The 13,148-nt window shown below is 39.8% G+C and overlaps 1 protein-coding gene across 1 annotated transcript in view; it reads right to left on the reverse strand.

The window, feature by feature from the left end:
- GABRA2 (gamma-aminobutyric acid type A receptor alpha2 subunit) overlaps window positions 1-13,148 on the reverse strand; it is a 102,054-nt gene that overhangs the window by 12,118 nt on the left and 76,788 nt on the right. Inside the window, exon 9 of the mRNA XM_006759275.2 lies at window positions 8,158-8,213. Within this exon, the coding sequence (XP_006759338.1) occupies window positions 8,158-8,213 (56 nt within the window). The remainder of the gene's footprint in view (window positions 1-8,157; window positions 8,214-13,148) is intronic.

The following is a 13,148-nucleotide window of genomic DNA, read 5'->3' on the forward strand; positions in this document are numbered from 1 at the left end:
CACTTTTAAAATTACATCTGTCTTTCTTTTTTAATATATTTTATTGACTTTTTACAGAGAGGAAGGGAGAAGGATAGAGAGCTAGAAACATCAATGAGAGAGAAGCATCAATCAGCTGCCTCCTGCACACTCCCCACTGGGGATGTGCCCGCAACCCAAGTTACATGCCCTTGACTGGAATCGAACCTGGGACCCTTCAGTCCGCAGGCGACGCTCTATCCACCGAGCCAAACCGGTTTTGGCAGATGTTAATTTTTTTAATCCCACATTAAGTCTCACATTGATTTGTTCATTCTTCACATCTCCCACCTGGGATATGCCTGCAACCAAGTTACATGCCCTTGACTGGAATCGAACCTGGGACCCTTCAGTCCGCAGGCGACGCTCTATCCACCGAGCCAAACCGGTTTTGGCAGATGTTAATTTTTTTAATCCCACATTAAGTCTCACATTGATTTGTTCATCCTTTATTTGAACTATGTAAGGCCATGTACCAACCCCCCTAACCGATGATACAATAGAACTACGATGAAGTTCTTCATTCTAAGTATGGCTGCCTCAGTATGAAGTTAATTCTAGATTGCATAGCATCATAAGGACATAATTTCTTTCATAATGGAGTGTAAGACCTATAGACAATAAAACAAGCAACTAAACCAAAACCTTGTAAAATGTAGACGACTCCTTTTAAAGAATATTTTACATTTCTTTTTGTTTAGATAATAATCTTGTTGCCCTTGTGCACTGTCATGGTCATTTTAAGCCAATAAAACATCATAGGAATTTCAGGATGAATCTGCAATGTTTCATCATATTCAAATCTTCCCCACCTCTGAACTGTATTTGTATTGACCTGATGTTGGAAACTTGGCAATGGAATTGCTCACACTGATGGTAAGCTCTTTCCTCCCTCCCTCCCTTCCTTTTTCTCTTTCCCCTGGAACAATAAGGTTCTCAGAGGCCGGCGTCTCTGACTGCTAGCTCAGCTCAGCCTGGCCCCGCTGCACTGCAGACAGACTGGGCATTAAATAAAGGGGCGCACTGACCTGGGACGCACACAAACCTTCCACATGCCTGTCTGTCTCCCAGCAATGGACATTTTCCTATACCTGGGAGGGCCTTCATAAATGCATGTTCCCCAAACATTTCTTTAACAGACTGTTTCTTCCCTTATCACTTCTGTGTGACTGCTATACGGCAAAGCTTGCGGAGACGTTTAAGTCTCTTTTTCATAAAAAAAATAGGCAAGTATCTTAAAGTGCTTTCAGCACTAAAATTCAATGTCTATATGTGAACAGTATATGACCATTCCCTGGACACAGGCAATGTCTAGCATCAAGCTTCTTAATAAATATTCCATTGTTATTCTGTGTAGTATTTCTATTTCAGGGTGTAGGTGTCAAAAACCGCAACTCATGCTAGCTGAGCAAATAGTGTCAAAGTGAAGGAGTGACAGGTATTGGGTGAAGACGTGCACTTAAAGGAGAAAATCAAATCAGGGGCAGTGATTTCAGCAGAGAGACGGACACTGTGGATGCCATGGCCAATAACCGAGTTCTCATTCTGTGACCTTGGGGAGATTCCCTAGCCCAGTGGTTCTCAACCTGTGGATCGCGACCCCTTTGGGGGTCAAACGACCCTTTCACAGGGGTCACCTAAGACCATCGGAAAACACATATATAATTATATATTGTTTTTGTGATTAATCACTATGCTTTAATTATGTTCAATTTGTAACAATGAAATTGGGGGTTACCACAACATGAGGAACTGTATTAAAGGGTCACGGCGTTAGGAAGGTTGAGAACCACTGCGAGCCTCTTTGTAAAGTGGGGATTGCGAACAGTGTTTTCCCATAGTGTTAGAGCAACGATGGGCTACTGCATGTAAAGCAGCGTCTCTATTTTAAAAAGAAACCTCAGTGCTTGTGTCAAAATAAAAATCACCCTGAAAGCAATGTCAAAACAGATTTAAGTCGAAAATTAAAATAAAATCCTCCTGTAGTCCTTTAGCCCCATGAAATGCTTGTGTGGGAGTATTTGTGACTGGAGTGGGGGAGGGGAGTGCAAGCTAGGAAGGAGACGTCTTAGGCAAAAAAAACTGCAATAGAACAGAAATGTAAAATTGTTGGATACCACCTGCTGGTTACTGCCAGAAATGGCAGAAACAACAGGCATTCTAATAACATGTGGGGTTTTCTCCCTTCAGCCTAATGAACAAAGAAATAATACCTCCTTTCAGATGATAACAACAACGATAAAATAACATTTACAAATACAGTATAGATGCAGTATGAAATGCTGCATTTTATTTTACTTTATTTAAGGGTGTGGTTCTAATTCATAACTGTACTACATCTGAATGGTAAAAATGGTGAAACTTCTACGTGTTAGAGACAGAAACTAGAACTTGGATAACATATCTTGGTCATAAGACCTCAAGAACTCAAACTTCACTAATTTAAAATGTGTGAGACTTTAGAAACAGTCTATATGATCTAGAAGAAAATGTTTGAAAGGATAATTATAGTGTGGATAAGACTAAGAGGAATTACACATTTTTTTTCTCTTTGCTTACCTGAATATGTCATGGATTTTAATAAACCCAAAACGCATAACTTTTCCCCAAATTATGTTCTTCCTGAAATCCTTTTCCCAGAGAAAGGCCCCTGCAATCTAAGTGAGGCCGTTTTCACACTCCAGGCTGAAGCTGTGTGACATGTCTTACCTATCTGTCTGTTTCCTCTACCTAGAATCTTTTCCTTGTTGCTCATTCCCTTTTTCATTTAGCTAACTTCAATTCCCTCTCTTAATACATTATTGGGTACCTACTAGAGGCCAGGGACATTTCTAGGCACTGAGAACACACCAATGAACAAAACAGTTAAGGTCCCTGCACCAAAGTGGTGCACAGTCTACCAATGCCGTGGTACACACAGCTCAGTTGTTCCTTCTGCGGGATTTCTACCCTAAAGGCTCCTATGGCATGGTCTCATGCATACCACTGTCAGATCATGTCCATTTTGTTGTTGTTGTTATTGTTGTTGTTGTTGTTAATCCTCACCCAAGGATATTTTTCCCATTGATTTTTAGAGGGGGTGGAAGGGAGAGAGAGAAACACTGATGTGAGAGAGACACATCCATTGGTTGCCTCCCACACGTGCCCTGGCTGGGGCCAGGAATGGACCTGCATTCCAGCATGTGTCCTTGACAAGGAATCGAACCCACGACCCTTTGGTGTGTGGGGCTAACATTCTAACCACTGAACTATACCGGCCAGGGGAAATCATGTCCATTTTGAATTTTCTGTTGGTTTGCATGACTATACGCCCATCAGCTATATGGTTTATAGCCTCAGTGCCTTCTCCCCAAATTACAAAAGAACCATAGTAGCAGGTTAAAGGTCACTGAAGAGGTTTTAAATCAATTATGAAATATGTATTGAAATTACTCCCCCCATGATCTGTAATTGATAACCACTGTCCTAGTTGGATAATTGCAAGAATCCTCCTTCATTTATAAAGCGGGCATACATTATTCTGTCCCCATTCTGTGCTGGACTCTGCAGAACTATGTTTGGAAATGTGAGCAAAACCAAATAAGCTAACACATATGCTCAAAAAACAAAACAAAAAAAGCACAATGGACACTAACATCACAACTGGGTAGTGTTGATGATGGACTGCAAGCAGGTGATCTACCTAGCCTTTGATGTTGGGTTAGGCTTCCCTCAGGAAATCGGGGGAAATTTTGTTCGAGGGGTCACCTGACAAGAGGAAATCACTAGACTTAGAAAAGAACATGCATGGAAGCCCAGGACACGGGGAATGTGGCATTTCAGAGGCGTAGAAAGAGGCTTGCAAGGTAGGAAGGTAGATAAGGGTTTCATGGAAGATGAGGCCGAAGGGGAGGCAAGAACCAGACTCTCAGAGCCCGTTACCCTGCGTGGAGGTGAGATAATTTGTTTTCAAGAGCAGTGGGAAACCATTACATACAGAGTTCATTTCAAACAGGGTAGTGACATAATCAGAGTTTCTTGCTTAAAAGAGTACTTTGGCTGTTGTTCCTCTGTTGTGAAGGTGATTTGTTGTTTTTCTTCTCTTGTTTTTCTAACATTGTCTTTTTGCTTTTGCGTTACTGCATTTTGAATATCATATTCATTGACTTATTTGAAGCCTTCATAATTTCTTACCTGGATGATACCAATTACCTCTTAACTAGTTAATCTGCATCACTCAGACCATTTCAATTTATTTTCACAACATTTTCCATAATAGTTTTCCCTAAACTCCATGCATCCATTTACCCTCTTACTAAAACACCTTGCAAGCAGTTTCCATGGTTTTGGCATAGGATGTGAGCCTGTGCATGGCCTGGCCCCTGTCTGTCCGGCCACCCTTACACACAAATGATCCCCTTGCCTGAGATGCACCAGGCAGTGATTTGCTGTTCTCCATATGCTCCACGTTGCTTTTGATCATTTTGTAAGTCTTCTGCTTAGAACATTATGCTAATTTGCTAGGCTTGACTTGATGCTTCTTACCTTTGGGTTTCTCTGACTTCCTCAGATAGAACTGCTTCCTTCTGTTGCCCTTAGCTTATTTTGGAATATTTCTCTCCAGGGAACCTATGATCCTTCACTTCGTTTATTTATTTACGTGTCTGTCTCACTTCTCCACACTGAGCAGCTGGTGGGCACATGGCTCATCAGACCTTTTTAAAATGCTGCCACCTAACTCATATTCTGGCAACAGCAAACACTCACTACCTGTTGGTTCACCAAGTGAAGGGATTAATTTAAAAAAACTGAAAAGGAACACGGATGGATCATATTTACAGATTCTATAAAAAGGAATGTACAAGTTAAGAATCTAGTGGGCTTTAAAATGAAACAGAGGTTTAATCACATCACAATGTAAATGTGATGTAAAAAGAGTATAAATTGATGCCTACTATACATTAATCTCATATTCTTACATTACTCCAGATGTAATAATAGAAAGTACCACTAAGGACCATCTACTATATGCCATATCTATGATAATAAAAGCGTAATATGCTAATTAGACCTGACATCCTTCCAGATGTCCTTCTGGACGACCTCTGGATACAGCAGGGGCTGGGAGGGAAGCCCAGGTCCCGGCTGCCAGAGGGAAGCCGGTGTTGGCAGCCAGCCGGGGGAAGTAGGGCCTACTCTTGCAAGAATTTCGTGCATCTATTATAAGAACTTTTTACATATTAAAGTGCTTTTCCCACATAACAACCCTGTGAGTTAGGTACTGTTATCATCCTCCTTTACAACAAGGAAGCTGAGGCTAAGTGATTTTGAGTACCCACTAAAGATCACACTGTTCTCAAACAACAGAGGTGGGACAGACACCCACTCAGTCTGCCTCAAAAGTCCTCATATTCTCCAAATTACTAATATACTGCCTAATCTACAAACGGATTCCCTTTCAATGCCAATTGTATGTCCACATCATGCATTTTTCAGGGCCCTGAATCTAACCTTTGCATTTTCCTGCTGGGGCCCCTACTATCTTTGTAATTTCGGGTTTATATCATGCATTAAAGTGTTTAAACTGCTTGTGAAGTGGCTGTGCATAGTGACGAATGTGCACTGAAGTCAGGCAAGGATTTGGATTCTGCTTCTGACACAGCAGCTTCCTGACCTTGCTGAGCTCCTCATCTACGAAATGGAAATAACATTTCTTCAGGCTGTTGGGAGGATAAAGTATGAACATATACGCTGCATATACAGCACTGCCCAACAAATGTTAAATTTTTCCTTCTCTCCCACTCTCTCTCTCTCTGAGCCTCGGCGACTTCATCTCTAAAATGGGAACACTAAATAAAATCTGCAAATGACTTATTTGGAACCTGTCGAATAAAGATCACTGGCTCCCCTGTTATTTCTAAGTACATTAGGTCCCCAACGTGAGGATAAAAAAGCTAAGAATACAAACCAAGGATGCAAGTGTCCCATCTAGTGGTGGTTTAAGAAAAATCAAAGGACACAGGGATTGTACTGCTTAAATGGCTACCTAGAAAGACTTGGGCTATTTTACTTTAGTTATTCATTTCCCCCTTCAGAAATAATTGACTTGCCTCACAAGGAAAGAGAAAGCTTTCAGCCAGATTCCCTGTATTCTTCCATTGTTCCAAGAAAGCCTGACATCTTTTCAGAGTGGGCACTTGCTTTTCTGGTCTTATTAAACCCATCATTTTCATTTCATTTCACCCAGTCTGAACTACTCTGTTCCTGGAATTTTAAAAGGATACAATTCAATTCTATAAAGTAGGCATAATTTGAGAGCCTGGTGCTATAAAATGGACTCATCTGTGTCATTATTTCTTAAGACCAATCTGCTGTTAAGCAATACCCACGTCATCATTTATTACATCTGAGAAGTGACTTCCAATAAATCATGTCTGATTCACATCTAATCCTAAGTGAAATCAGAAGTGAGTGGAAGTTCTCCATTAAGGTAAGGATGGATCTAAACATGGTTAAATACGGTTTGCCAGGGCCATCACTAGGGGACCCCTGCACCAATGCTCCATTACCCAAAAACGTACAACCTGATGTAACTGCTAAACGTTACAGTAGTTGTTATGGATTGCATATCTGCCTTTCCCAAAAATTCATCTGTTGAAATCTCATTCCTGATGTGATGGTATTTGGGAGTGGGGCATTGGAGAGGCAATTTGGTCATGAGGGTGAAGCCCTCATGGATGGAATTAGTGCCCTTATAATAAGAAGCCAGAGAGCGAGTTCACTGTTTTTCTTCCGTGTGATGAAATGATGGGAAGTCGGCAGGCTACAATCTGAAAGAGGGCTCTCACCAGAACCCCACCGACCTCCGCAGGCTGGCAGCCTGATCTCGGACTTCCAGCCTCCACAACTGTGAGAAATAAACACTGTTGTCTGTAACAGACCAGTCTATGACACTCTGTTAAAACAGTAATATTCTGATTTCACGAGTTTAAAGGAAAATAATATATTCAGTCTGATGACAATAAGACAATAAATGAACAGGAGACCATAGACAACATGCGCTGTGTAAACTCGTTGTTTCCAAACCCTTTTATATTTCAGTCTTATAACTGCATTGCCATAAATTTCAGGGTGACTCTTCAAACGCTAATAGTCTTGGTGATTTCTTATAGCTCCCTGTGTTATTTAAGTGGGGAGATATTATGTTATTTATGATGAATAATGCATTATTAAAAATTTTTATTCACAAAAAGTCACCCAAATAGAGAAAATTTTCTTGAAAGACTAGTACATATTTGAAAATAAATAATAGCTTTTCTTCTCTTTTTAAAAGTTAGAAACTAAGAATATGTATGCACTAAAAATTTAGTTATAGTGAAACTAAATATTTAATGGCTCAGACTGGTGTAAATAGTAATGTAATTATAGTTGAAGAGTCATTATTTTCACTATATACAAAGGTTAATAAATCAAAAAAATATATTTAAAATAAAAACCCTTCCTGTTAAAACATGAAATCTCCCTCATATATTCTATAAGGTTATCAAGATTTCACAGATGAGTATCAGGACCAAGTATCTTATACAACAATGCTAGTAATCAAGTTCTTCATCTCAGATTAAACTGAAGTTTTTAATGACTAAGGTCATCCTAGTATAAGTAGTTATGCCTTTTTAATGACCTAGTTTAACTAGGTTAATTCCACTTAAAAATGTGACATATGACACCCCAGCAGGACAGAACTTTGAAAAGCCAGTTAATGGATTAGTTGCTCTACCATAATCTGATAGTACCAACTTTTGGACAAGGAATTGAGCAAGGAATCTGAAATACTTTAATCAATACTTGCTGAAATGAATAGTTAACTACAATTCAAATCTGAATGTTTACCTCAAGTTCTGGTACTGGTCTATGTTTGGTCAGCCTGACTCTCAAACAGAAATTACCCAGAGTATTTCTGATTTCAGTCTCAAAAGAAAAAAAAAAAAAAAGAAACAGTCATTTGATAGAAAAATGGTGCAGTATAAAAAGTGAAACAATTAGAGTTGGAGAGTTGTAAGGTCAAGTTCTTTCTTTTTACTGACCTGCTCTGTGATAATGGAATAGCCTCTCAACAGTTCTGGGTTTTCATGTTCTTGTCTGAAAAGGGGAGGCACTTACTGTACTAACTGGAGATTTCTTTTCTTGGAATTTAACAATGAGTAAATCTGAGTTGCCTACGCAGTATATGATGCATAGAAAGTGCTTAAACAAAGACTATTTGAATAGGTTTTTCTCATCACTATGACTATGTGGATGTCAGTGTAGGAAATGAGATTGGTTAAACTGTCCCCATGACTTGAGTGGTCATAACTGTATTGAAGTCATATTTGCACATCCTAGAAAAAAATCTAAAAACAGAAAACTCAAGGACAGACCCATCGCATATATTTTTAATTCTCTAGCCATACTTTTACTCATAATTCATTCTCATCAATCAAGCTCCACCAGGCTACCTATCTTCCTGAAACAACTTTTAAGCCTGCCTCTAGACTAGAACTCCCAAGCCTTACTAATTTTCCTTGCCATGGCTTATTATATATTTTGCTTCAGTCACTGCCCTAATTGCCAGGGGATGACTAGGATGAGAGTCTGACAGCAGGAGGGGGGTGGGGGGAGCAAGCTGGTGGGCTGGCAGCTTGCCAATCAGCATGTGCTGCCGAGTGCCAAAGTCAATTCTGGGATGCCAGGTGTGCTGCCTGTTAGCACTCCGCAGCCCAGGTCTCTGGAAAGACAGGCATTTGGATGAGTTTTGCGGAGACTGTGTCTGCCCTGCACTGGCTTTCTGTTCATTGGTTTCATATCCTGGTACCACCCAGGCATCCTGCTCCCGCTGCCACCTTCTCTCTACTTTCCAGTTAAAACCATGTGTGTCTCCTCCTAAGGCTGCCCAACTCTTCAGCCGGGACAGGCTAAAGCTGCGCCCAGGTTACTTTCTGATTCTCTCCCAATTATTTCAGCTTTGTTGAGGTATAATGGACAAGCTTATAACAACAGAGAGTACAGTGGGGATGGGAGAAACATGGAGAGGCTGGGAAAAGGGTACAAACTTTCAATTATAAGATGAATAATGTCTGAGGATCTATATATAACATGGTGACTATAGTTGATAATACCGTGTAATTGACATTTTCTAAGAGAATAGAACTTAAGTGTTTTCGTGAAAAAAAAAAAAGAAAACAAGGTAAATATGTGAGGTGATGGGTGTGCTAATCAATTCTATGGTGAGAATCCTTTCCCAATGTCTGTGAATTCATCACTTTAAACACATTAATTATATTACAATTTTGTTGGCCTGGGGGTTTTGGGCCAGCTAGGTAGCAGCAACTGGATTTAGTGTGGCGTTTTTAGATCATGACATATCAGCTTGACCCCCTGAGGGGCTGAGGTCATCTATAAGACCATAACAGTGTCAAAACGACAGAGCCCAAGACAAACTCTGGACAGCAAGGTGCAGATGAGCTTTCCTGGTGGGCATATTCTGTGTGTGCTGTCATGCAGCAATGCCAGGAAAGCAATGCTGACCCTGCCTCCATGGGGAGAAGAAAATGGAAGCTCTGCATTTGGATCTCTGCCTGGAGTGTACTCTATGTGCTGCTTCCCTTGGCTGATTTTAATCTCTTTCTTTTCTTTGAAATAAACTATAACTGTGCCTGTAACAGATTTCCGTGTGTTCTGTGAGTCCTTATAGCATGTTATCAACCTTGAGGATAGTTCTGGGAACCCCCTGAATTTATAGCTGTTGTCAATACCCCTGCAGCCCTCTGAATGACGTCCCCTCTAAACTTCAAAGTTGGCTAACCTATTGCAATGGATAATTTTTGTTTATTTTTTTTTCTAATATCTATTAAACTTTTTTTTGAAAATAGCACTCTGATACTGCAATTAAGAGAGTTAGGAAATTAACTTGCCTACATTGTTAATCTATATGGTTTTAGATTCGCTAACTTAAATCTAGTTGAACTCATAAATGTATGCGTTTATCATTTCTTTCTATTATTTATCTATCTAATCTATCTATCTGTCTACCTATCTATCCATGTATGAATCTGTCTATATAAAATCATTTTCTCTTTCCTTACTTATTGTCTCAGTATTAGGTCAAGTAAATTGATCTGATCATTGGTCTTCAGATTCATTGTCCCTCATTTTAAAAGAAAGGTAAATATAATTGCCTTTTTGAAATTTAAATTCTAATGAGGAAGACAAATTAAACAAAAGTATATTTTCCTATAAAATATTAGAAGATCATATAGACAATGAAGAATAAAACAGAGTAGGACCAGGGGAAGCAGAAGAGGTGGGACTGGGTAGCAGTTTGCATTTTGAGTTAGATAGTCAGGTAGGCCTCTTTGAAACGATGACAATCGAGACAGCCCTAAGGGAGTAACGGAATGATCCACACAGATTTCTGGGGGAAGAGAAGTCCAGGCAGAGGAAACAGGTAAAGCTGATAGGTGAGTGCCTCGCATGTTCATGAAATGAGGAGGTCAGTGTGGATGTCAGGGGAAGGGTGGGGGATAGGAAGGGTGGCAGAAGTTGAGCTTGGAGAGGAAGGGAGTTCATATGGCATAGAACACACTGGCTTCTGGAGAATCTTTGCTTTGACTCTGGGTATATTGGTGAGCCAATGGGTATGGAGTATGCCTGTGTGCCTGTGATATTAGCTGACTTACATTTTGAAAGGATCACTATGGCTACCATGTTGCAAACAAACTAGCACAAGGATGGAAGCAAGACACACTTTAGAGTCTAGTGCAGTGCTATGCACTGAATGTTTGTGTCCCTCCAAAATTCACATGTTGAGGGCCTAACACCCAGTGTGGTTGTATTTGGAGATGGGGGCCCTAAGAAAATAATTAAAGTTAATCCAGGTCATAAGGTTGGGGCCCTGATTCAATAGGATTAAATAGGATTAGTGTCCTTGTAATAATACACACCACCGAGGGTGCACACACACCCAGGAAAGGCCATGTGAGGACATGATGAGAAGGTAAGCATCTGCAAACCAGGAAGAGAGCTCTCATAGGAAATGGACCCTGATGGATTGGTTTATTTGACTATGGATTATTTGCCTCCAGAACTGTGAGGGGAGGGGGGGAAGTATGTTATTTAAGCCATGGAGTTTGTGGTGTTTTGTTATGGCAGCCCACACAGACTAAGACATGCAGTGAACATGAAGAGATGATAGGGCTCAATCTAGGGTACAAGCAAGGTTACAAGTGGGCTAGATTTTGCGAAGAATATTTAAAGTTCGGTTTGTGCATATTGAATTTGAATGCCTACTGAATTCCAAGTGGAGATGTAAGGAAGGACAGTTAGATGTATGTGTAAGTAGTTGAAGGAAGAGCTCTGGACAGAAACCATAAATTTGGTAATTAGCACATGAAAACTGTAGTAAGCTATGATAAATATGAAATCAAAAAAGTAGAGAGTACAGAGAAGAGAATGGCCACATATTGAGCCTTGGCGCCCTCTGGCATTTAAGTAGTCTGGTAAAGAGTAGGAACCTACAAAGGATACTGAGTAAGCATGAGAAGGGAGAGAAAAATCAAAAGTGTGTGGCTTTCATGGGAACCAAATAATATACTTTCCAAGAAATTTTCAGTTAGTGGAAGGGGAGTGCTCTATCAAAGGCTGCTGATAGGCCAGGTAAATTGATCTGAGAATTGGCAATTAGACTTAGCAATGCAGAGGATCTCAACAGAAACAGTTTTGGTGGAGTCAGGGAGCTAGAAGCCTGATTAGAATGGTTTTAAAAGACCATAGGAGGGGGAAAATTGGGTACAATAAACTCTTTCAAGTAAACCTGCTTAAAAAGAGAGTGAAGAAACTAAGTGGAAGCCAAGGAATTATTAGAGTCAGGGAATTTGACTTGAGAATTTGGTGAATAATGCCATATTTGTATTTCTGTTAGGGATGATTAAGTAAGGATCATAGACACTGATGACATTAGAGGGGAAGGATTGCTGGAATAATGTCTTTCGGCAGGTGAGAAGATACATGTTCTAATGCACTAGCGAATGTGTCAGCATTACATAGAAACACAGCCAAGCAGAATTTGTGGGTATAGAAGCTTGGGAAGCTGAGGTTGTGGGATTCTAGAGAAGTTCTTTCTAGTTGCTTCAATTTTCACAATGAAGTAGAAGTCAACGTTATCACAGAGCTAAGTGAAATATAAATGATATACAAGATCAGAGGGTGAGGATGTCTGAGAAGTTACTCCCATTTAATAAGTCTTCAATTCTCCTTTCCTCCAGGAGCTACTCATCCTCCACTTTCAAAATGCATGTGACAATACCTACTGACTCAGGGTGGGCCTGTAACCCAAACTTGCTAAAAAGTGTCTACCTGGCCATGAGGATTGTATCAGGGGTGAGAAATGACTCTTGACCAACCAATAAGCCTCAATTATGAAACTTTGATATGGGATGCACATCTAAGACAGTGTTTCTTGTGAATATCTATATGATTAATTAAGAATGAAGTTCACAAAGAGGCAGAAGCCAGTTTGACTTGGGTTTCACTTCACAATAATTAAAGGAGTCTTGACTGAAACTGAGCACACAATGATATAATTTACTTTTAAAGAAATGTCAAAGATTCTAAAAGTCCCTCAAACAAACCAAACACTGATGATATGATGTCAAAGGAGCTAGATTTCTGCCCAGTGATGCCTTCCCTATAGTTTCTAGCCTTCATTGCTCCTCAAAAGTGATTACTGCTATTCAACTAAAAGAGATCTAACCATCCTTTACATATTTCTTGATATGAAAGAAAGAATTAAGTATTAGGTAATAAACACTAATAATGATAGCCAATAATTACACAGCATTAACTATGTGCCAGAATATTTTTAGTTTTCCATTTGCATTTAGTATGAATGCGTGTATGTGTTTATTTCTTAAACCACCTCACAAAGTAGATATTATAGTCATAGTTCTAGTGAGGAGTGAAACTATGGTGCAGAGAGGTTAAGAAACTTGTCAGAAATCACATAGTTTGATAGTAGTAGAGCCAAATACTCTGGTTCCAACAATCATTTAAGGCCTTGTAGCAAACAAATCATTTTTTTATTGTAATAGAAACCACCAGCTTGCAATCCATTATTT

The sequence above is a fragment of the Myotis davidii genome, unplaced genomic scaffold, assembly GCF_000327345.1.
Source record: "Myotis davidii unplaced genomic scaffold, ASM32734v1 scaffold455, whole genome shotgun sequence".
Lineage (NCBI taxonomy): Eukaryota > Metazoa > Chordata > Mammalia > Chiroptera > Vespertilionidae > Myotis > Myotis davidii.